The sequence below is a fragment of the Panthera tigris genome, chromosome X (genome assembly GCF_018350195.1).
Source record: "Panthera tigris isolate Pti1 chromosome X, P.tigris_Pti1_mat1.1, whole genome shotgun sequence".
Taxonomy (NCBI): Eukaryota; Metazoa; Chordata; class Mammalia; order Carnivora; family Felidae; genus Panthera; species Panthera tigris.
In genome coordinates, this window is record NC_056677.1 from 97981604 (window position 1) to 98006912 (window position 25309).

Genomic DNA, 25309 nt, shown 5'->3' on the forward strand with positions numbered 1-25309 from the left:
CTCAGCCTGCCGTCTCCGCCCCGTGGGCTCCTTTACCTGCCACGGTGGTCCCCAGGGAGAAGGACATCCTCTTGTCTCAGAGCGCTGAAGCGGAGGAAAAATAAGTTTCCCTTTACCCTTCTATGTCTGGCTGTGTAGGGCAGCACAATTCGGACCCCCTCACCATACACGTACCTGTCTCATTGGAGTGTGGATTATTTTAGGTAGTTATATATATATTTTAATTTAAATCCAAATTAGTTAACATATAGTGTAATAATGATTTCAGGAATAGAATTTAGTGATTCATTCATCACTTACATATAACACTCAGTCCTCATCCCAACAAGTGTTCTCCTTAAAGCCCCTCACCCATTGAGCCCACCCCCCCCCACCCAACACCCCTCCAGCAACACTCAGTTTGTTCTCTGTATTTAAGAGTCTCTTACAGTTTGTCTTCCTCTCTGTTTTTATATTATTTTTGCTTCCCTTCCCTTATGTTCATCTGTTTTGTGTCTTAAATTCCACATATGAATGAAATCATGATATTTGTCTTTCTGTGACTTTTTCGCTTAGCATAATATACTCTAGTTCCATCCACGTTGTTGCAAATGGCAAGATTTCATTCTTTCTGATCGTCAAATAATATTCCACTATATATATATATATATATATATGTATATATGTATACGTATATATATACATATATATATATATATATATATATATATATACATACACCATATCTTCTTTATCCATTCATCAGTTGATAGACATTTGGGCTCTTCCCATACTTTGGCTATTGTCAATAGCACTGCTATAAACATTGGGGTACATGTGCCCCTTCGAATCAGCATACCTGTATCCTTTGGATAAACACCTAGTAGTGCAATTGCTGGGCCATAGGGTAGTTCTAGTTTTAATTTTTTGTAGAACTTCCATGCTGTTTTCCAGAGTGGCTGCATCAGTTTGCAGTGCAAAAGGTTCCTCTTTCTTCGCATCCTTGCCAACATCTGTTATTGCCTGAGTTGTTAATTTTATTTTATTTTTAAAAAAATTTTTAATGTTTATTTATTTTTGAAGGAGAGGGAGACAGAGTGTGAGTGGGGGAGGGGCAGAGAGAGAGGGAGACAGAATCTGAAGCAGGTTCCAGGCTCCGAGCTGTCAGCACAGAGCCCATTGCAGGGCTCAAACTCACGAACCGCGAGATCATGACCTGAGCCGAAGTCGGACGCTCAACCGACTGAGCCATCCAGGCGCCCCCCGTGAGTTGTTAATTTTACCCATTCTGACAGTTGTGAAGTGATATCTCATTGTGGTTTTGATTTGTATTTCCCTGATGATGAGTGACGTGGAGCATTTTTCATGTTTTGGTTGGCCATCTGGATGTCTTCTTTGGAGAAATGTCTATTTATGTCTTTTGCCCATTTCTTCACTGGATTATTTGTTTTTTGGGTGTTGAGTTTGATAAGTTCTTTATAGATTTTGGATACTAACCCTTTATCTGATATGTCATTTGCAAATATCTTCTCCCATTCTGTTGGTTGACAGTTTTCTGTAGTTTTGCTGATTGTTTCCTTTGCTGTGCAGAAGCTTTTTAATTGATGAAGTCCCAATAATTCATTTTTGTTTTTGTTTCCTTTGCCTGCAGAGACATGTAGAGTAAGAAGTTGCTGTCGCCGAGGTCAAAGAGGTTGTTGTCTGTTTTCTCCTCTAGGATTTTGATGGCTTCTTGTCTTATGTTTAGGTCTTTCATTCATTTTGAATTTATTCTTGTGAATGGTGTAAGAAAGTGGTCCAGGTTCATTCTTCTGCGTGTCGCTGTCCAGTTTTCCCGGCACCATTTGCTGAAGAGACTGTTTTTGTTCCATTGGGTATTCTTCCCTGCTTTGTCAAAGATTAGTTGGCCATATGTTTGTGGGTTCATTTCTGGGTTTTCTATTCTGTTCCACTGATCTATGTGTCTGTTTTTCTGCCAGCACCATACTGTCTTCATGATTACAGCTTTGTAATACAGCTTGAAGTCTAGAAGTGTAATGCCTCCAGCTTTGGTTTTCTTTTTCAGGATTGCTTTGGCTATTTGGGGTCTTTTCTGGTTCCATACAAACTTTACAACTGTTTGTTCTAGCTCTGTGAAGAATGCTGGTGTTATTTTCATAGGGATTGCATTGAATATGTAGGTTGCTTTGAGTAGTATTGACATTTTAACAATATTTGTTCTTCCAATCCATGAGCATGGGATGTTTTTCTGTGTTTTTGTGTCTTTTTCAATTTTCTTCATAAGCCTTCTATAGTTTTCAGTGTATAGATTTTTCACCTCTTTGGTTAGGTTTATTCCTAGGTATTTTGTGGATTTTGGTGTAATTGTAAATGGGATCGATTCCTTGATTTCTCTTTCTGCTGCTTCATTACTGGTGTATAGAAATGCAACTGTTTTCTGTACATTGAGTTTATATCCTGCAACTTTGCTGAATTAATGGATCAGTTCTACCAGTTTTTTGGTGGAGTCTTTTGGGTTTTCCATGAGTATCATGTCGTCTGTGAAGAGTAAAAGTTTGATTTCCTCTTTGCTGATTTGAATATTAGGTGGTTATTTTTATTTTATGTTATTTTTTTAATGTTTATTTTTGAGAGAGAGAGAGAGAGAGAGAGCAGGAGAAGGGTAGATAGAGAGGGAGACACAGAATCCAAAGCAGGCCCCAGGCTCTGAGCTGTCAGCATAGAGCCCAATGTGGGGTTCGAACCCACTAACTGTGAGATCATGACCTGAGCTGAAGTCAGACGCTCAATTGACTGAGCCACCCACGCACCCCTAGGGAGTTATTTTTAAGAAACAGAAGACTTTAAGAAGTTTTTCTTTTTTGCCTTCCTGCTAACTGCCTAAAAGAATTTAGATAGAGGACCTGTTCCAGGAAGGGAGCTATCACCATAACATAACTATATATAATATGAACTAGGTATGGTAGACGAGGAGAAATCTAGCATGGTATGTTTCATTGTTTCTTGATATCCCAGAAAACCTTTTGTTTAACAAACATTTACTCTTCCCTTTCTTCCTGTGACTTGCCTTCCTTCCCTTGAAAACTCCAGATCCCTACCCACTTTCTTTCTTTTTTTTTTTTTTTAACGTTTTTATTTATTTTTGAGACAGAGAGAGACAGAGCATGAATGGGGGAGGGGCAGAGAGAGAGGGAGACAGAATCGGAAGTAGGTTCCAGGCTCCGAGCCATCAGCCCAGAGCCCGATGCGGGGCTCGAACTCACAGACCGTGTGATCGTGACCTGAGCTGAAGTCGGACGCTCAACCGACTGAGCCACCCAGGCGCCCCTCTACCCACTTTCTACTTAGTCCAGCATGACTTACATACCTCATTTTGCCTGTCTATGGAATTGTTCCTGTTTATATGGCTTCCCTGTATTTACATAATTAAATTTGATATTCTCATGTTAATCTGTGTGATGTCAATTAAATATTTAGGCCAGTCAGAAGGACCTTCCAGGATAGAGAAAAAATTTTCCTTCCTAACACAGTATATGATATATGTGCAGGTGTGTTATATAGTACTAAATTTTTTAAAAATTAAAATGAGGGGTGGGGCACCTGGGTGGCTCAGTCAGTTAAACGTCCGACTTCAGCTCAGGTCATGATCTCGCGGTTTGTGAGTTTGAGCCCCTCATTGGGCTCTGTGCTTGTCAGCACAGATTCTGTGGCTTCCTCTCTCTCTGTCCCTTCCCCACTCTCACTCTCTCTCTCTCTCTCTCTCTCTCTCAAAAATAAATAAACATTAAAAAATTAAATTAAAATGAGGGGTGCCTGGCTGGCTTAGTCAGTAGAGCATGGGGCTCTTGACCTCAGGGTTTTGAGTTCAAGCCTCACACTGGGCATGGTATCTGTATGGTATCTATCTAGTTTTTAAAAAATTAAGATGAAAAAGAAAATTTTACTTATTTTAATAGTATTACACGACCAAAAAAATATAACTAATGCATCTTTATCACTTAAAAAAAACTAGAACACAACTGAAGTTTGTAAAATTATAGACATAATGTATCTCAAGCACCTATCACTGTGCCCAGTGCCTAATACTTCATAAAAGGTAGATCATTGAGCAATATAGGAAAAGCAAAAAGTATTGTTTCTTTCTAGTCCCTTTTCTGTGTGCAACCCAGAATGTTTAAATTTTCAGTTAGGGGGCGCCCGGGTGGCTCAGTCCCTTGAGCATCTGACTCTTGGTTTCTGCTCAGGTCATGATCTCACGGTTCGTGGGTTCAAGCCCCGCATCGGGCTCTCTGCTGACAGTGTGGAGCCTGCTCAGGATTCTTTCCCTCTCTCTCTGCCCCTTCCCCATTTGAGCGCCTGCACTCTCTCTCTCTCTCTCAAAATAAATAAATAAACTTAAAAAAATTTCGGTTAGGATTCTCTTAAAACTGCGATTTAACCTCCAGCTTTCATGCATTCTGTATGGTATCTAACGCATAATACTTGTGTAAACATTGATATTGATGATATTGATGATATTGATGATAAGGCAATCACCTTTAACTGTTAAGGGAAAGGTGTATAAGCTTCATGTACTGCAATCTCTAGTGTTGATTAAGTGCTTCACGGGCCTAATTGAGTTGACTGTTAAGGGAACTGTCTCTGTAAAGGAAGACAAATTAGGTGCCATGGAGATGATATTACTAAGTCTCCTTCTGAATCTCTTGATGCCTGTCTATTTCTCTCAACTTTTCTTAGAGCAGCTCTGACTGATGTGGTCCAGTCAATACGTGATATGCTCTTTTTTATAAGTTTTCTAAGGTTCATCCAAATTGTAGCATATATCAGTAATTCATTTGTTTGTTTATTTGTTAGTTTAACTCAGCTCTACACCCGGTGTGGGGCTTAAACCCATGACTCGGAGATCGAGACTCACATGCTCTACCGAGTGAGCCAGCCAGACACCCCGATATGTCATCTGCTCTTAAAGCCTGTTGAAATGCTACTTGGAAACCATGCCATTCATTTGGTTTCATTTACTATCTTTAACATAATGGTATAGCTCAAAAATCCAAAATATAATATATTCAGTGAAAAGAATCACTGAAATCCCCTGCCCCACATGTACCCAATTACTACCCAGTGTATTATTTACGCAAGCATAAATATAAAAACACAAAGCGCCTGCATGGCTCAGTTGATTAAGCGTCCAACTTCGGCTCAGATCATGATCTCATGGTTCATGGGTTCAAGCCCCACATCAGGCTCTCTGCTGTCGGCGCAGAGCCCACTTTGGGGCCTCTGTTTCCCTCTCTGCCCCGACCCTGTGTGCATACGCTGCACGCTCTCTCAAAAATAAATAAAATAAACATTAAAAAATACAAAAACACGTTCTTGTGTCTTCCCTTTGTTACACAAAGGTAGAATTTTACAACGTTCTTCACCTTTATGCCATTTGGTTAGAAAAATGGTTTGTATAACAACAAAGAGTTTCTTTTTAACGTGTATTTATTTTTGAGACAGAGAGAGACAGAGCATGAACGGGGGAGGGGCAGAGAGAGAGGGAGACACAGAATCCAAAGCGGGCTCCAGGCTCCGAGCTGTCAGCACAGAGCCTGACGTGGGGCTCGAACTCAACAGACCGCGAGATCAGGACCTGAGCCAAAGTCAGACGCTTAAACGACCGAGCCACTTGGGCGCCCCAAGAGTTTCTTTGTTTTGTTTTGTTTTTTTTAAGTTTATTTATTTTGAGAGGAAGAGAGAGTGCAAGAGGGGAAGAGGCAGAGAGAGGGAGAGAGAGAATTCCCCAGATGTGGGGCTCGAACCAACGAACTGTGAGGTCATGACCTGAGCCAAAATCAAGACGGTTAACCGACTGAGCCACCTAGGTACCCCACAAGGAGTTTCTTTGTATGGATAGAAGAGTCCTATATCCTAATTTTGGTGACGGTTACATGCATTTACACATGTGATAAAATTTCATAGAGCTGTACAGCACAAATGAAAAACAAGAACCAACCAAACAAAACCCCCCAAACAATTAAAAAGTATATGTGAAAACAGGTTAAATCCAAATATGTTCAGAATTGGAGTTACTACAGTGGGTATCAATCTGAAATGACTTTTCACCTGGGTCGCATTAGTGAATGTCTGGAGATATTTTTGTTTATCACAACTGAGGGAGGGTATGAAAACTACTCCTTGAAGAAAGTTTTTCTGATGTGAAGGAGAGATGTTGGGAAGTTGCCAGAAGGAGAATGCAAAGTCCAGAGGAATTTTTTTTTGGTATTAAAGAATTTTTTTAAGTTTATTTATTTGGGGGGGGGAGGGGCAGAGAGAGAGGGAGGGAATCCCAAGCAGGCCCCGCACTCTCAGCGCGCAGAGCCCGACGAGTGGGGCTCAAACTCGAGAACTGTGAGATCAGGACCTTAGCTGAAATCACCAGAGCCACCCGGGCCCCCTAGTGTTAAGGAAATTTGAATATGACTAATGTGGAGAAGGGAACTCCAGGGCTCCATCCCACCCGCCAGAGCAACTACTGAGCTGGCAAAAGCTGTCAGAATCCATTTCCGGTGAATGTTGGAATTCAGCTAAAAACTCACAACAACCTCATAAGGTTTGGTGTAAAAAGAATCCACTGCTTTGTGGTGTGGGGGCTCAAGGTGAGCCACCCCAAGATATGCCACAGTGAATAAACAGCCAGTGCAGGAACAACACTCTGATCCCCCTTTGTCTCCAGAAAGTGGGGAATAAATCTCCCATGTGAAAGGTACCCTCTCTGCACCAGGAGGTAGAGAAACATCTTTAACATCAGAGACAGGGAAGTCAGGGCCCAAGAAGTCTATGTAAACAAACCTTGTAACTTTGACTAATTTACTACCCCAGCCCAAATTTTGTTTGGAATTCCTTACTAAGTGAAGTTCCCAAACAGAAGTTTTCTTTGTCCTGTTGATCCCTCACAAATGTATCGTTTCTTTGTGTGAACAGTATAAATGCTACCTGCCTTGATCATTTCTTTTAAGTTTGTTTATTTTTGAGAGAGAGAGAGAGTGCAAGGGAGGGGCAGAGAGAGGGGGAGACACAGAATCTGAAGCAGGCTCCGAGCTCCGAGCTGTCAGCACAGAGCCCGACGCGGGGCTTGAACCCAGGAACCGTGAGATCATGACCTGAGCTGAAGTCCAATGCTCAACCGACTGAACCACCCAGGTGCCCCTGCCTTGATCATTTCTTAGGTCCTGCATCTTTGAGGCCTCCATATGTATGAATTAAACTTGATTTTCTCTTGTTAATCTGTCTCATGGCAATTTAATTCTTAAGACTGCCCAGAAGAATTTGGAAGTCTAGAGGCAAATTCTTCCTCCCCGACAGTGGTAAGAGAACATTTTGGTGTTTCAAACTGTCTGCCTACCATCCCTCACACCCCAGACCTGCAGTGGCCTTGAGGATGGGAGGCCCGCACTCCTGGTACTAGAGGGAGCAGTATGGACCTTATTCTCAAAGGATTGTGGTTCCGGGTCTTCTCCACTCTGCCGGCTCCCTCAAGGACTGGCATGGTGTTTTGCCTTCGTTTTGTCCGACTAGGAGCGAACCCTGGGCCGAGGCTGCTTGCTCAAAGCGTTTAAAGGCACAAGCACTGGCCACAGCATCCTGGGGCAAGAGACAACAGTCAGGACAAGCAACAGACAACTGAAAAGAGTGGGAAACACAAGCTTGAGAAAATGTAGATGGAAGAACACAGGCTTTGAAAAGATCTCAGGTATACAGAGGAATCAAGAAGGTCATGTGCTAGCCACATGCTCAGAAACAGCTGAGAGGACCACAAGCTTTCACTTCCGGATGGCTCTCAGGCTCTGTGCAAGCAGGAAGTAAGAGAGAAGGCAGACTTGTGAACAGTCTGGCTAAGCACTGAAGAAAAGCATAGCACAGACGCGATCCCCAAACACTGGGAGAGTATTACGTCTCCTTTTTCTTTTTTTGTCTTGCTTTTTTGAAGTAGAGTTGGCATATGATATTATATTAGCTTCAGGAGTACAACACAGTGATTCAACTTTATATACATTACGAAATGCTCATGACTGTGAGTGTAGTTAACAGCTGTCACCGCATACAATTATCACATGATTATTGCCTGTATCCCCTGTGATGTACTTCTCATCACCCTGAATTACTTGTTTAATCACTGGAAACACGTACCTTTTATTTATTTATTTTTTAAATACTTATTTTGGAGAGAGAGAGACAGGCAGAGAGAGAGGGAGACAGAGGATGAAAGCAGGCTTTACACTGTCAGCGCAGAGCCTGATGCAGAACTCAAACTCACAAACTGAGATCATGACCTGAGCTGAAGTTAGACACTTAACTGACTGAGCCACCCAGGCCCCCCAGAAACCTGTACCTTTTAATCCCCTTCTCCCATTTTGTCTATCTCCCCATCTTCCTCCCCTCTGGCAACCACCAGTTTGTTCTGTTTCTGGGTTTTTTTTGTGTGTGTGTTGTCTGTTTTGTTTAAGATTCCACATATAAGTGAAATCATACAGTTATTTGTCTTTGGGTGTCTGACTTACTTAATTTAGCATAATATCCTCTAGGTCCATCCATGTTGTCACGAATGGCAAGATTTTATTCTTTATCTTTTAGATTTTAACATTTATTTACTTTTGAGAGACAGAGAGAGACAGAGCATGAGCAGGGGAGGGGCAGAGAGAGAGGGAGACACAGAATCCGAAGCAGGCTCCAGGCTCTGAGCTGTCAGCACAGAGTCCGTCGTGGGGCTTGAACTCATAAACTGCAAGATCATGACCTGAGCTGAAGTCAGACACTTAACCAACTGAGCCACCAGGCACCCCTATTTTTTTTTTTTTTTTAGAAGCGAGGCAAGATTTTATTCACGGCTGGGCCAAACCTGATCTCCTGATCTTAAGGAGAAAAGTGCAGAGAATGGCCCCCTATTTTTTTAAGTTCATTTTATTTATTTATTTTGAAAGAGAGAGAGAGCATGAGTGGGTAAGGGGCAGAGAGAGAGAGGGAGAGAGAGAGAAAGAGAGAGAGAGAGAGAGAAATTCCAGGCAGGCTCCATACCTGTCAGTGCAGAGCCTGACATGGGGCTCAAACCCACGAACCATGAGATCATGACCTGAGCATAAGATGGACGCTTTTAACCAACTGAGCCACTCAGGTGACCCAGCAAGATTTTAGTCTTTATATGGCTGAGGAATATTCCAGTGTGTGTGTGTGTGTGCGTGTGTGCATGTGTGTGTATCACATCTTCTTTATCTATTCATCTATTGATGGGCACTTAGGTTATTTCCATATCTTGGCTATTAAAAATAATGTAGTCAAATGCTCTACCCCTGAGCTATACCCCCAAATGCTACAATAAATATAGGAGTGCATATATCTTTTCAAATTAGTGTTTTTGTTTTCTTCAGCTAAATATCCAGGAGTGGAATTACTGGCTTGTAGGGTATTCTATTTTTAATTTTTAAAATTTTATTCATTCATTCACTCCATTCATTCACTCATTCATTCATTCATTCATTCATTTATTTATTTTGAGAGAGAGAGACAGACAGAGTGTGAACTGGGGAGGGGTAGAGAGAGAGGGAGACACAGAATCCGAAGCAAGCTCCAGGCTCTGAGCTGTCAGCATAGAGTCCGATGCGGGGCTTGAACTCATGAACCATAAGATCATGACCTGAGCTGAAGTTGGACACTCAACCAACTGAGCCACCCAGGAGCCCCTCTATTTTTAATTTTTAGAGGAAACTGCACACTGTTTCCCATAGTGACTGTCCCAATTTACATTCCCACCAACAATGCTCAAGGGTTCCCTTTTCTCCACATCCTCACTAACACTTCTTATTTCTTGTCTTTTTGATATTAGCCATTCTGACTGGTGTGAGGTGATTTAGGTTTGCATTTCCCTGACGATTAGTGATGTTTCATGTGTCTGTTGGCCATCTGTACGTCTTCTTTGGAAAAATGTCTAATTAGGTCCCCTGCTCATTTAATATTTTGATTGTGTCGTTTTTTTTGTTTTTTTGTTTTGTTTTTTTTTTTGGTATTGAGTAGTAGGAGTTACTTATACATTTTGGATATTAATCCCTTATCAAAGATATCATTTGCAAGTATTTTTCTCCTATTCTTTTTTTCAATATTTAATTTTGAGAGAGAGAGAGAGAGAAAGAAAGTGAGCGGGGGAGGGGCAGAGAGGGAGACAGAGGATACGAAGCAGGCTCTCCACAGACAGCAGAGAGTCTGATGTGGGGCTTGAACTCACAAACTGAGATCATGACCTGAGCCAAAGTTGGACGCTCTCCTATTCACTAGGTTGCCTTTTTGTTTTGTTGATCTTTATTCATTTTGAATCCAGGAATTGATGGTAAGTATTTCAAAACACTTGCTGGCCACTAAGCTAACGGAATGTAGATTTGAGTGGCTCTACGTGACAAAGAATGCAGGTGTTATGGAAAACAGTATGGAGGTTCCTCGAAAAATTAAAAATAGAAATACCATATGATTTAGCAAGTCCACTACTGGGTATTTACCCAATGAAAACAAAATACTAATTTGAAAAGATATATGTATTCCTATGTTTGCTGCAGCATTATTTACAATATCCAAGATACAGAAGCAATGTAAGTGTCCATCAATAGATGAATGGGTAAAGAAGACGCCATACACACACACACACACACACACACACACACACAGCATGGAATATTATTCAAACCATAAAAAAGAATGAAATCTTGCCATTTGCAACAACATAGATGGACCCAGAACATATTATGTTAAGTCAAATACATCAGACAGAGGAAAGACAAATACCATGTGATTTTACTTATATATGGAATTCAAAAAACAACAAATCAGAAACAGAGTCATAAACACAGAGAACGAACTGGTGGTTGCCAGAAGGCTGGGGGTGGGGGGGGGGGACATGTGCAAAATAGGTGAATGGGGATTAAGAAGTACAAATTTCCAGTTATAAAATAAATGAGTCGGGGCACCTTGCTGGCTCAGTTGGTAAAGAATGTGACTTTTGAACTTGAGGTCATCGGTTTGAGCCCCACATCTGGGGTCGAGTTTACTTAAAAATAAATAAATAAAATAAATGAGTCATGGAGATGAAAAGTACTGCATAGGGAATATAGTCCATCATATTATAATAATTTTGTATGATGGCAGATGATATCTACACTTATTGTGGTGAGCATTTCATGTTGTATATAATTGTCAAATCACTAAGTTGTATAACTGAAACTAATATAATATTGCATGTCAAATATAGTGAAATTTTACTTATTTTCTTTGTATTTATTTTTATTTTTTAATACTGAAATTTAAAAAAACGAACACAGATATTGCCAAAAATAGCTTAGGAAGTCACTAAATAAGCCAACCACAGCAGCCCAAACAATTAGGAACAGCAAACCTAGAAGAGGGGAGAAAATGTGTCTTCCAAAGTTGTCACATTCTAATATTCAGAGTTTCTGGTTTTTAACAAGAAATGCAAGGAACAAGAATTCTAAAATCATATGGAATTATAAGGGAATATAATAAGCCAAAATAATCTTTAAAAAGAAAATAAAAGTTGTAGGACCCTGACGTCTAAATTCCAAAACTTACTACAAAGCTACAGTAATCAAAACAGCATTGTACTGGCATAAGGATGGTCATACAGATCAATGGAATAGACTTGAGGAACCAGAAACCATAAATAAACCCATACACCAATGGTCAATCGATTCTGGATAAAGGTGCCAAGATAATTCAACTGGGAAATAATTGTTCAGGAAATGATGGACAACTAGATAGCTATATGCAAAAGAATTAAGTTGGAAATATACCTCATATCGTATACCAAAACTAACTGAAAATGGACAAAATACCTAAATATGAGTTAAAATTTAAAAACTCTCATATGTATAGTTATATAAAACTCCCTCTCTCTCTCTCTCTCTCTATATATATATATATATATATATATATATATATAGTGGGATATATATGGGGGGGAGGGAGAGAGAGAGGGAGAGAGAGAGGAAGAGGGAGTTATAAAACTATAAAACTCCTTTTCTTCAGGAGAAAACGGAAAAACTCATGATCTTGGATTTGGCAATGGATTCTTTTTTTTTTTTTAATGTTTCTTTATTTTTGAGAGAGAGAGACAGAGCATGAGCATGGGAGGGCAGAAAAAGTGGGAGACACAGAACCCAAAGTAGGCTCCAGGTTCTGAGCTGTCAGCACAGAGCCCAAAGCATGGCTCAAACCCACGAACCATAAGATCATGACCTGAGCTGAAGTCAGATGTTTAACTGACTGAGCCACTCAGGTGTCCCAGCAATGGATTCTTCAATATGACACCAAAGCATAATAGCAACAAAAGAAAAATTACATAATTGGATTTCATCAAAATTAAGAACTTCGTGCATCAAATGACACTATTAAGATAGTGGAAAGACAACCAACACAACGAGATAAAATATTTATAAGTCATATATCTGATAAGAGTATAGTTTCCAGGGGCGCCTGGGTGGCTCAGTCCGTTAAGTGTCCAACTCTTGATTTCAGCTCAGGTCACGATCTCACGGTTTGTGAGATCCGGCCCCTCGTCTCTGCACTGACAGTACGGAGCCTGCTTGGGATTCTCTCTCTCCCTCTCTGTCTCTGTCCCTCCCCTTCTTTCTCTCTCAAATCAATAAACTTAAGAAAAAAAACCCTTAAAAATGAGTAGTTTCCAGGATACATAAAGAATCCTTACAACTCAGCAGTGAAAAAATAAACCACCAAATTAAATGAGTAGATGTTTTTTTCCCAAGAATATGTACAAATGGCCAACAAGCATGACAAGATGCTCGATATCATTCGTCGTTAGGGAAATGTAAATCAAAGCCACAACGAGATACCGTCTCACATCCACTAGGATGTCTATAATTTAAAAAATGGGATATAATAAGTGTTGGTGAGGATGTGAAGAAACAGGAGCCCCCGCACATGGCAAGTGGGAATGTAAAATGGTACAGTTGTTATATTTGACAGTTCCTCGAAAATTCAAACATAGAATTGCCTTGTGACCCAGCAATTCCAATTCTATGTATATACGTTAAAGAATCGAAAATGGGTATTCAAACAAATAATTGTACATGAATGTAGATAGAAGCACTATTTACAACAGCCAAAAGGTGGAAATAACCCAAATTTCCATCCACTGAGGAATGGATAAACAAAATGTGGCATATTCACATAATGGACTGTTATTCAACTCAAAACCGGAATGAAGTACTAATACTTGCTACAAACTGGATGAACCTCAAAAACATTACGCTGTGAAAGAAGTCAGACACAGAAGGTCACATATTTTATGATTCCATAAATATTAAATATCCAGAAGAGGCAAATTCATAGAGACAGGAAGCAGACTAGAAGTTGCCAGGGGCTGGAGGAGGGAGGAATTGGGGGAATGATGGCCAAATGAATAAGGGGTTTCATTTTGGGGTGATGCATAAGCTTGGAAACTAGATGGTGGTCATGGTGGCAGAATATTGTGAATTAGGGCGCCTGAGTGGCTCAGTCGGTTGAGTGTCCGACCGGGCTCAGGTCATGATTTCACGGTTCGAGTTCGAACCCCACTGTCAATGCAGAGCCCGCTTTACATCTCTGTCCTCCTCTCTCTGTCTCTACCTCTCCCCTGCTCATGTGCTCTCTCTCTCTCTCAAAAATAAATAAACATTGAAAAAAAAAGGGAACATTGTGGATGCACTAAATGCCACTGAATCGTACACTTTAAAGTGGGTACTTTCGTTATTTGAATTTTACCACGACTTTTAAAAAAGATATAAGGGAAAAATAATCATTATGGAAAGACTGTGATAAAGGGCACAAGTGGCCGAAGACGTGGGACAAGGCATCAGTTTGAAGCTCATAGGCCTCTTGTATGTACTATGCTCCCCCAATTCAATCCCACTCTCCTGAAAATCTAGATTATTGTCTGGGCACATACTGATGAAATGGGCAATAATAGAATGAACACTGAGAAAGAAAGCCTGAAGGTATAAAGGGTCAAAATCTAAAAGTAGGTCATTAATCCCTTTGTATTTTTTGTTCTTCCTGAAATTGGTTTCAAATTTTGAATTGTGGGAGGCTTGATGGTATTTTTTCCCCCTGTGGATAAATAAGGTCTAATATCCAGATTTCAAGATCAGGTAGAGCTTAAAACCATATGCTACTTTTGGCCTTAAGTTTTTTACACTGAAATGAATGCAGATACTGCCAAGTAAGACTTTGAATGAGCACTGAAAACGTGACCTGTGTCAAGGCACCATTCCATCTAAGGCCTCATGGTAGTTAAATCCCTTAGGATAGTGATGAGGACCCATGAAGCCAGATATTACAATTACAAACAGCCAGTTTGATTATCGAATCACTACATTGTGCACCAGAGACGAATACAAGATTGTACATCAACTAAACTTTAAGAGTAATACTTTTTTTAAAGAAATTAAATTAAATTAAAAATACCCAGTTTTCCTCTGGCATCTGACACTGTTAAAATACGCAAAAAAGAATAATAAAAAGAATACATTGATCTCCATCAAGGAACATACCTGGAAGTGGATTGAAAAATTGCTATTGAGACTGCAGATCTAGACAGTAGCCCAGTGAGTCTGGAATCCTCCCACCTGAGAAGATGGCTAATCCTTCTTGACAGGAATGCAGGGATTATGCAGTAACCTTAGCAAGGCGGGCTGAAGAGGTGGTTATTCAAGCTCTAAAAAGTGAAATGAATGTCATGGTTAAAAGTTTCCCATTGCCTTGCTATCTGAAACTAAACAAAAAACTGGGGGGGGGGGATGCTTATCTGTTTTTCCTCAAACCTGCTTTTTAATTTCGTAGCCACTGGATTCTATTCAGGTTCTAAATAGTCCTTGATGGTCCTCGGCTTATCAAATTCAAAAAGAAAACTGTCCTGGCATAAGATATTTTAACACTTTAATTTACTGTTTAGCCTTGTCCCTTGGCACGTGAACAGACTGTTAAGTGTTATTACAGTCTCACGTGAGCCTTGCGTTTGATAACACGTAAAGTGAACCGACAAAATTTTCATGGAAGAGGTGATTTTATTGTTGTGTACATTTAATATATATGATACAAAGATCTGACTATTGTAATTACTGATTTGGACCACAGGTCATGTGTAGTAAAAACGTTTCATACTGTTAAAGAAAAAAATTGCTATTTACACGCAAGGATCCTGGGGTCAGAAACGACGACGGTGCCCAGACTGCTCCTGCAAACACACCTGCCCGGGGAGATGTAGGATGGGCTTGCGGAGCCTGGGTGGAGGGCCCACGGCTACAGACCCAGGCCGCCCGGGTCCCGGCAGGGAAGAAGAAGGTGAGTCACGGCGGCGGCTACGCAGACAGCCTGCGGCTTCGCGGCGCTGGGGGAGGGGCGGGGGGCGGGGGACCGGCCTCGATGGGAGCCTACGCTTCCGCCAACCAGAGGCCACGGCCTGGAACCATCGCCACCGCGGAGGGGGGGGGGGGGGAGGTGGTGGCCCCCGATATCAGATCGGGGAGATCTGCGACGCCCCGGCTCACAGACCCCGCTGCGGCGCCACAACCCAAACCTGGGGGACGGGGGGAGACACTTTGGGTGCACCGGCGAAACTCGTCCCCGGGGCCGGGGTCGTCCTGGCAACGAGAAGGGCTGTGTGTGCCAGTGTAAACAACCCGATCGGGCACCAGGTACACGGTCTCGGTTCCGCAGGAGCCCCTCCGCCACCCCAAGTCCGAGGGGACAAAGACCCAGGTCCTTTCTCAGCTGCGGACTTGAAATGACCGCACGCGAGGGCGGCGGGCCATAGGAAGGATTTCGCGGAAAGGTGCCGGGCAGCTGCGAGCTGGGGGCCGAGCGATGCCGGGCCCTGCACGCCTGGGGAGTGGGGGACAGGGGAGAGAGAGCGAGCCCAGCGCCGGCCTGGAAGGGGGTCTCGCCTCGCGGTGCCTCCGCAGGCGCCGGACCCTCCCGCTGGAAGGCCGCGCGGCCCGGTCTGGTCCGCCCGCGGGGCAGGCGCCGGACGCAACTTGGAGAGCACCAGATGCACACCCGGCTGCCGCTTCTCCGGGAGCTGTGAGTAGCCCCTTCCGAGTTTCCCTGCCAGTGCTCGGCTGTGCCCCAGCTCCTCGGGGCGACTGGGGCCCAGCCCCGCCCGGAAGCCCGCCGGTCCCTCCTTAGGGGCTGACGCCACCCGCTCCTGCACCTCTGCGGGGTCGGGCTTGCGCGCGGGGCGGGAGGACGGGGTGGCGGAGGAGAGGGTGGGTCTCTGTAACCCTGCCCCGGGCACGTGGGCACCTTCGGGGATGCGCCTGGCCTGCCGATGGTGGCTCAGGGACGGTGCTGCGTGAGAGCAGGTGTCCTCGCCTTTCCCTATGAATGGCATTGCCCATGCAACTGACTGACCCCGCACCACACGCAAAAACAATTGTAGAGAATTCACAACTTTATTGAAAACGTAAAAAGTGCCCGAAAATAGAGGGTCAGTGAATTTGACTTCTCTTTAATACATTCAGCACACATTTAATGAACTATTCGTTATGGCGACAGATACAGAAACTTGAATCTGGCTCAAAAACACCTCGGAAAAAAACTGTCACAGATCCCATTCTTTGGGAAAAGGATTAAAGAAGAGCCAAGGGTGGTACCGCACCAGGATGGGCCATAGGAGGACAGCCATAGCGAGGGAAAGGTGGAGGGCAGCCAAAGGGAAGGGAAAATGGAAGGTGGCCAGAGGGAAGGAAAAATGGAGGGCAGCCATAGGGAGGGAAAGGTGGAAGGTAGCCATAGGGAAGGAAGGGTGGAGGGCAGCCATAGGGAGGGAAAGCTAGACAGAACCAAGGTTGAGGAAACAGGAACATAGGAGGAAAGGGTTGCATGGGCGGGCGAGGTGGCCCCGGCATCATTGGCTCCTGAAAAATCCACACAAAATTCAGCTGACGAATGAAGATGCCACGGTAGGGTCGACCCATGTTTATGATGGAAGGGGGGACCGTGGCCATGGGGGGCATGTTTCTGTGCCTCAGTGCCCTCCGCTGTCTTCTCAACTTGGCCCTCCTATTCTTAAACCAAACCTTCAATCAGAGAGAAAAAAGGATCGTTTTAGTATGTGGAGCATTGAATGTCATACATGAAAAACAAAACAAAACAAAACAAAAACAACCCAGCAGGCTACTCTCTACACCCTCAGGGTTTTAAACTGCACCAGGGAAGCTACTTCCTTGTTGCTAAATTATCCTAGGAAAGTTACCACCGAGGGGTCTCCCTTCAGCTCACCCTCAGACGGCACCCACTACGTGCCAGGCTGTGGCTTGGCTTATTGCTTTCACTCTGTCCTCCCACCTTGCGTATTATTTTTCCCCACCCTGGCAAACAGGTGTAGCTGAGGAATGGCACTCCGTCCCTGCTGTTACTCTTACACGTGCTGGGCTGTGTCCTGACAGCTGGCCCTCAGCTGTCCAGCTGCCACTGACTCCTAATCACTAGGCTAGTGTCACCCTGCTTGTGGGGAAGCTCAGCATAAAGTCCTGCTGCGGCGACAACCCCCAGTTTGCAAAGCCCGTCTTCAATGTGCAGTAAATAATCCATAGGCACGTGTGGGATTTTGAAACCAAAGGTTTCTTTGAAGGATGACTAAAGGGTCATTCGTTTTCTGAAACCTCTTCATAGTTGAAAGGATGGTACTGTGAGCGAGGCTTGGGCTTGGAGGGCCCAGGAGCCTGTGGCTTGTCTTGCTGGGACACAAGTTAAGCTGAAGCACCGGACAGCACCTGGACGTTTTACACTTCGGGGGCAACGAAGGTTTAGCCTGACTAGGGCCACATTTACTCAAGTTCTCGAAATCTCTGCCCAGCCAACAGTTCGGGGGCAAAGAGGCACAGCACCGTTGTCCACTCTGCACCCTCCACCCTGCCCCACCCTCCAGACTTCCCTGGGCTCAGCACCCGGTCAGCGCCCTCTGCTCTGGCTACAGTTCCAGGACCCTGGACAGGAGCCGCTGCTGCCCAGCAGGGCAGGGCCCCCTAAGCCCCTCTCCTCAACCAGGAGAGCCCCATCCCATCCCTCCTCCTTTCTTTTTTGAGTCGAAGCATAGCTGACAATACAATATTATAGTAGTTTCAGGTGGACGGCACAGTGATTCGTCATTCCTCTACCTTACAAAATGCCCACCACGATCAGTGTAATCACCATCATCACCATACAAAGTCATTGCTGTATTTTGACTATATTCCTTCTGCTGTACTTTTCATCCCCGGGACCGATTTACTACATGACTGGAACTTGGCGCCTCCTAATCCACTTCACTTGTTTTGCCCGTCCCTCTCCCCCTACCCCGCAACCTCCAGTTTCTCCTCTGTATTACAGTCTGCTTCTGTTTTATCTGTTCGGTTAAGATTCCACACATAAGTGAAATCATATGGTTTTCCTAAGGCGACAAGGCGAAACTGACACTTTAGGGAGACAGCTAAGCGTGTGGGAGAGGAGTCACAAAATGGCTCCTCCCGCCTATCTGCCAGCTATGAACAGTACACAAAACAAAACAAAACAAAACACCTGTCCTTTGGACTCCACTGTCCTTTCCACATCGTATTAACGGAAATCCTTTGTATTTAATATTTGTAGACATTCCCAGTTGGCAAAGATTACTTGAGACTAAGGGCCTCTACTCTCTCTGTTGCCTCATTTTCCCTCTCCCAGCTTCGTAGTTACTTGGTCTTTCTGCTGCTTGAATATGAAAAGTCTAAAGAAACCAGTGCTGGGAGCTCCTTTTGGGGGATCCAAGTTTACCAGAGGCCAAGTCTACACAAGTGCAAAGCAGCCTAACTGAGGTGGGTTATCAAAACAACTCTTAACTGTATTCGCAAAATAGTCGAGGGGACACCCATTAAAATGTTCTTCACACAATCGCTTTATGTTCTCAGTTATATGTGGAATCTAAAAAAAAGCTCAACAAACTCATGGAGCAACATCGGATCTGTGAGTGCTAGAAGGGTGGGTGGAGGAAGGGCCTAGAGTCGGTCACAAGGTAAAAATTGCCACTTTTGAGATAAACACGTACCAGGAAGATAATGTGACATAACGACTAGACTTAACACTGACACTGCCACGTGGCATGTATGGCAGTCAAGAGATTCAATTTTCTTAATGTTTTTTTATTTTTGAGAGAGAGCGCGAGCAGGCGAGGCCGGAGAGGCAGACAGAGAGGGAGACAGAGGATCCCAAGAGGGCTCCACGCTGACAGCGGCAAGCTGGGAGCCCCTTCCTGCTCTTGTGCCCCCTGTCTCTCCCTCTCTCAAAATAAATAAGTACACTTAAAAACAGAAAAAGAAGACCAAAATCTCAGGTGTTAGACATTCCTCGAAGGACCATTCGCTAATGCGTTTGGTACTCTCACAAATTTGAACGTGAGTGATATCCCCAAATAATTCTCCCCTTACCCTCCACCTCGTTAGACTGGCTTCCCCCTTTGTTGAGCTGATGCAACCTTGTTTGAAATTGTTGTTTGGGTTTATTTTGTCTTGGACAGATTTCAAAGGTTGCGACTCCCCCCTCCCACGTCTACCATAATGCACAATCTACTCTTTATGTTTTCAGGCTGACAGATCAAAGAATTCTGGAAAATTAAAGTGGAGGCCTGCCACTCTCCACACCCCTTTACCAAACACTTAAAAGCAATAGCTCCAAATTGGAATTGATTGAATTTAAAAATGTTGAAATAAAATAATTTTTTAATTAAAAAATAAAACTGCCTTACTCCAAATCCTAGAGTAACAAATCATAGATGTTAAAAAAACAAACAAAACACAAAACAAAACAAAACGAAAAGCAATTAAGCAGTGAAAATCAAAAACATTTTTGAAATTTTTAAATAAAATTTAAAAAATAAATCAAACGAATTGTATACTTAAAAAATAAAATTGCTTTAGTCCGGATCCTAGAGCAAAAGATCATATTCAAAAGGAAAACCACCACATAGGGCGCCTGGGTGGCTCAGTTGGTTAAGCGTCCAGCTCTTGATTTCTGCTCAGGTCATTATCTCAGGGTTCGGGAAATTAAGTCCCCATGTCAGGCTCTGTGCTAACAGCTCAGCACCTGCTTGGGATTCTCTCTCTGCCCCTCTCCTGCTCGCACAGACTCTCTCTCTCTCTCTCAAAATAAATAAACTTAAAAAAGGAATATACGTGCAATATACTACATATTTTTTATATGTACATTTATATATTAAGTGTATTTCTACTTTAGATAAATATAAGCATTATTCTATGAATTAAATATATATCTTATATAATTTATATTTACTCCATTACACAGATGTTTTTGTATTTATAATATATATAAAATACATATATAGTTATATTAGCACGTAAATATATATTGCACATAAAAATAAGTATACTATACATGTGACATATACTTATAAAAATATGTGTATTATAAGTCTAATTTAGTGACCTAAGAAAGTACATACGGTAAGGTGTAGCTTAGACAAAGGTGTATATATATGTGTATGCAAGGGATACTATACTCTACCAATTTTTTCATTCCTTTAGGAAATCATGTTCCCTCTGGTAATGGGCAATTTCCAAAACCTGGGCTTTATGTATCCCACCTTCCCCTCCGCAAGACCCAAAAGTTCAACACTTATTTCCCAAATCTAAAAAAGGCAACAAAAACACAGAAACGTGAGAAAGTCTATGACCAAGGTGCCCCAAATCCTGAAACAGGTTTAAAATGGCTCCCAGCGAAATTGTTTTTTTCGGGTTTACTGACCTGCAGTCTGGCTACAGGCACATTCATGAATCTCGAAAGTTCCTGGCTGAGGGGAGAAAAATCGCAAAGATCAGTATATGGAGTTGGTGGTGAGTTAAAATACAGCATTTTTCATTCACCTTTTGAAAAATTGTTTTCGGGGAGATGTCAGTGACATTTTATGAACCAGTTTCTGCACTAGGAAAAGTCACGCCATTTCAGGATTTACAGTGAGGTTCAGTTGACAAAGAATTTAAGGGAAGCCAAGTCTTGGTGGGTAAAGGAGGCACAGTCCCCAAGAACACGTGACATTCTAATTCAGTTTCTTTTAGTGTTATCAACACCAAAATGAAAAAGAATCTGACTGAGGAACTATCTGTATGGACTTTCAGTCATTGCTCTTACCCAATTTATGGGTTAAATTAGAGCCCTAAGGGGCGCCTGGGTGGCTCAGTTGGTTGAGTGTCCGACTTTGGCTCAGGTCATGATCTCGCGGTCCCTGAGTTCCAGCCCCATGTCCGGCTCTATGCTGACAGCTCAGAGCCCGGAGCCTGTTTCAGATTCTGTGTCTCCCTCTCTCTCTGACCCTCCCCCGTTCATGCTCTGTCTCAAAAATAAATAAACGTTAAAAAAATTTTTTAATAAAAATAAAAAATGATAAATTAGAGCCCTAAAACAACATGCGTTCTCTCTCTCTCTCTCTCTCTCTCTCTCTCTCTGTCTCTCCCTTCCCCTCCCATCCCGTCCCCTCCCCCATCTCTCTTTATCTATCAGTAATGAACCCAGTTAAGAGTACATTCCCACTAGAGGCTAAAGGATGGCACAAACTGCTGTTTATTCCTTGGTCGTGCTTTGTTACGTTTTTCTATCACTAACTTCCCCCCTGCCATCCACCATCCACCCCCCAACACACACACACACGCACACACACACAACACACACACACACACACACACTCTCCCCCCCACCCCCGCCCCCATGATTCTGTAAGGGGTAGCTTGAGGCTTCCTTGGAGGGCAGTTTTTCCTTCGGCACGATTTAATTTTAATTTTTTTTTTCAATTTTATTATGTTTTCTTTTCTTTTTTTTTTAAATGTTTATTTATAGTAGAGGCAGCGCCACGCGCAAGCGTGGAAGGGGTGAACAGGGAGGGAGACAGAATCCAAAGCATTTCAGGCAAAGTCAGAGGTGGGGCTGGAATCCCAGAACGCTGAGAGATCTCTCGACCTGATGAAGTGGGACGCTCAACCACTGAGCCACCCGGGCGCCCGATTTACGGTTTTCTTAAGTAGGCTACGGGTCCAAAATGGGGCTTGAACTCACGACTCGAGATCAAAATTCATATGCTCTACGGACTGTGCCAGCCGCGCCCCTTTTCTTCTTTTTTAAATTTTAATTGATTTTTAAAGACCTCTAGCAAAGTTTAAGGGAATGCAGAACATTCACTACTCGAGACCGTTTTCCGGTGCACTATTTAAAAATATCAACATCAGGGCAGGGCCGACTGGCGGGTTCGGTTGGAGGAGCCTGGGACTCTCGACGTCAAGGGTCATGAGTTCCAGCCCCACGTTGGGTGTATTTAAAATACATAAATTGGGATTACTTTAGTGAGTTGGGATTACCTCAAATACGTAAATAATTTAAAAATAACACTAAACACCGGGGCAGAAATAATCCACAACGAGCAGATTTATCACCATTTTAAGCAAAGGCGGGATCCTACTAGCCCGTTTGCTCCCGCGTCTCAGACTTCTCGCCCTCGCCCCTCCCCCCCCCCCCCCCCCCCCCCCCGCTTCTAGTAGGATTTTCTAGGACTTTCTTCTATTAGCCGCAGCGGACAGTTTCCGGGCTCCAGATGTTCCCCTCCACCCGAACGTCCCCCTTGGTCCCCACCCGCAGAGCCCTCAGCTCCCGCCTAAACCAAGGGAGGCGCGGGACCCGCAGCCTCGAGGGCCCGGTAGGTTTTACTTCAGCCACGAGGAGAGACACGTGACAAGCCTCCGCGCCACCCGCCCCCCTCCCCGCCGTCCCGTTCCCGCCGTCGCCCCCCCCCCGCCAGTCTCCGCCGCGGTCCCCCCAACGCCCTAGTCCGCGTCCCTTCCCCCCCCCCTCACCCCCCCCCCCCGCGCCGTCCCCGCCAACCCCAGCCACTCCCCCCAAACCCGGGCACCCGCACCCAGCGCAGCGGCCCACTTACCGCGTGGTGGTGCTGGGATAGTGGGTGGTCTGGAACAAGCTCTCCAGCTGGCGCATCTGCTGGGGGGTGAACTTGATGAGGCGACCCACCGGCCACCTCCCTCCCCGAGCGGGACCCGGAGCCGGAGCCGCGGCCGGGGGCAACCGCCCCTCCGGCCTTGGCTCCTCCGGCTTCGGCTCCTCCGGCTTCGGCTCCTCAGGCTTCGGCTCCTCAGGCTTCACATCGCGGGTTTTGCGACCCGCGGGCCACGGATATCCAGCGCGCACATCGCCGGCCCCCTCCTCGCCGTCACCGTCACCATGGTTGTCGTCCCCATGGCTGTCTCCTTCCTTCTTGATTTGTATGCCTGCCGCCTGCTGCTGAGGTGCGAACTCGGCCCCTGCTTCCTCAGCCGCTTGGTCTCTGGTAAGCGACATCCCCACTTGCTTGGTTTCTGCAAAGGAAGAAATCCAGAGACAGATATCAGCATCAGAGCCCGGGCTGTGGGGAGGAGACCAGGGGAGGCATCTGAGGGGTGGCCAGACCGCTCCCCTCGCCCAGGGACCCTTCATTTCTGGGACGTGGCGAAGACGCTTGTCCCGACGGGCACAGACCACGCAGCTCTTCCCGGTCCTCGTCGACTCCCAGGCTGGGGAAGCCCGTGACTTCGCGCTTGAATTGGTTGAAAGGATCCATAGTATCCCTCTGCCGTCCTGTGTAGACTCTGCGTCGGGACCTGCTGGATCCCTAGGTCACACATGAAGCGGTGGCCTGCCACTGAGCTCCGGCTACGCTGCCGTGCCGTCGAGTTCAGCTACCCAGCGTCCGGCTAGGCGCTTTATATATACCACCCTTTAGTGGGGGTTGGGCTCGCCGAGGTGCGCATGCGGCTGGGCTTGGGCACCAAGTGGGCGGGTGCTCCTGCCAAGAGGGCTGGGGTGGGGAGCACTTGCTCTAAGGCATCGGAGGGGACTATGGGTAACCAGAGCTGGCGGCTTCGGTTGTAACTTAGCTCGTGTCCCCCAAACCGGCGGCATGTCTCCCCCACTCCCGAGCAAGGGGCTGTGCTGCATTGTGTTTGCCCATTTCCGTAGGGCGAGAGACAGACCTCACCCTAGGTCTGGAGACCTGGCAGAAATGTTGGGACAATCTCTCTTGGGCCAGCCCCACCCCCACCCCCCAACCTCTGGACCTAGCAGCCGGTACAAAGCAGGGAATAGTCATCAAACGAATGCGATCAGCTCTGAGGTGGCACACTCTGAGTTTTTTCAGCGAGATGCTGAAGTTAGAGCCCGCCAAACTCCCGGGTACCCGGGAACAGGAGCTGGGGCTTGGGGTTGCTGATCGTGCCTGGTGCTCAGATGCACTATGCAAATAAAACCACACGTGCCCCTTGGGAAAGTACGGTGCCTCCAGAATTTTAGTGATGAAGCTACATCTCGGTGCCTGCACAGTGCATTCGAGGCTGCTTAAAGTGCACAAAGCTCCTGCTTTTTTTTTTTTTTCTTGCAATTTTTCTTTTTCAAATATTTGTTTCTTAGTCTCATTGTATCTGCGTATCCTGAAACATTCCTACACAGCAGCTATGCCTCTGGCTATAGATTTCTCTATACAAGCATGCATGTCCCTCAAGGGTTGGGACCTTTTGCACGCGGGTAATTTCCCGCCGCCATTTCTCCCTTCCCTCAGCCTCTCGGTTTTTCTAGAAAGATCTTCCTGAGCCCTTGCTGAGGGAATAAATGAAGTTTACTTCTTTTGTTTTTAAGTTTATTTATTTTGAGAGAGAGCACAAGCGGGGCGGGAGGGACAGAGGATCTCAAGGGGGCTCTGTGCTGAAGGCAGAGAGCCTGATGGGGGGCTGGACCTCATGAACCCAGAGATCATGAAGTGAGCCAAAGCCAGATGCTTAACCCACCGAGCCACCCAGGCACCCCTAAATAAATTTCGTTTCTTGTTGGTTGTTTTTCTTTTTCTTTTCCTTATTTATTTATTTATTTATTTTTCTTACGGCAGGGATACATTTTTATTGGTTGGAGAGTTGAATTTATGTAGGGTTTTGGTTTCTCCAGGTGAGTACAGAAAAGAGACAAGGGACAAGAGATTTGGGGTATAGCAAGGAATCCGTGATAAAGAGTGACGCTACATAGTTTTATATAGTTTGTCAAAACTCAACAAATGTAAGTTTGAGATTTGTGCATTCTTTGTATGTCACTTTTACATCAACAGAGGAAACCTGTAAGCAAATATTGTACTCCACTTAATGGTATGCATGCTTATTTCTTGTCAAATAAAAGGGAGCAGAGCAGATTGCGGGCTCTGTGGTTTTCCCCGCCAGAACTGTTTTATTGATGTTCCAAGACTCGT

General features: G+C 44.5%; 1 protein-coding gene across 1 annotated transcript; it reads right to left on the reverse strand.

Moving 5' to 3' along the window:
- Window positions 1-16457: 16457 nt before the first annotated feature.
- On the reverse strand, window positions 16458-23737 carry LOC122235548 (rhox homeobox family member 2B-like). The gene is made up of 4 exons (XM_042975318.1): window positions 23560-23737; window positions 22967-23399; window positions 20791-20836; window positions 16458-17093 (listed from the first exon to the last, which is right to left on the reverse strand). Exons 1-4 carry the CDS (start codon window positions 23639-23641, stop codon window positions 16644-16646), a joined length of 1011 nt encoding a protein of 336 aa, XP_042831252.1. The 5' UTR covers window positions 23642-23737; the 3' UTR covers window positions 16458-16643.
- Between the last annotated feature and the right edge of the window lie 1572 nt (window positions 23738-25309).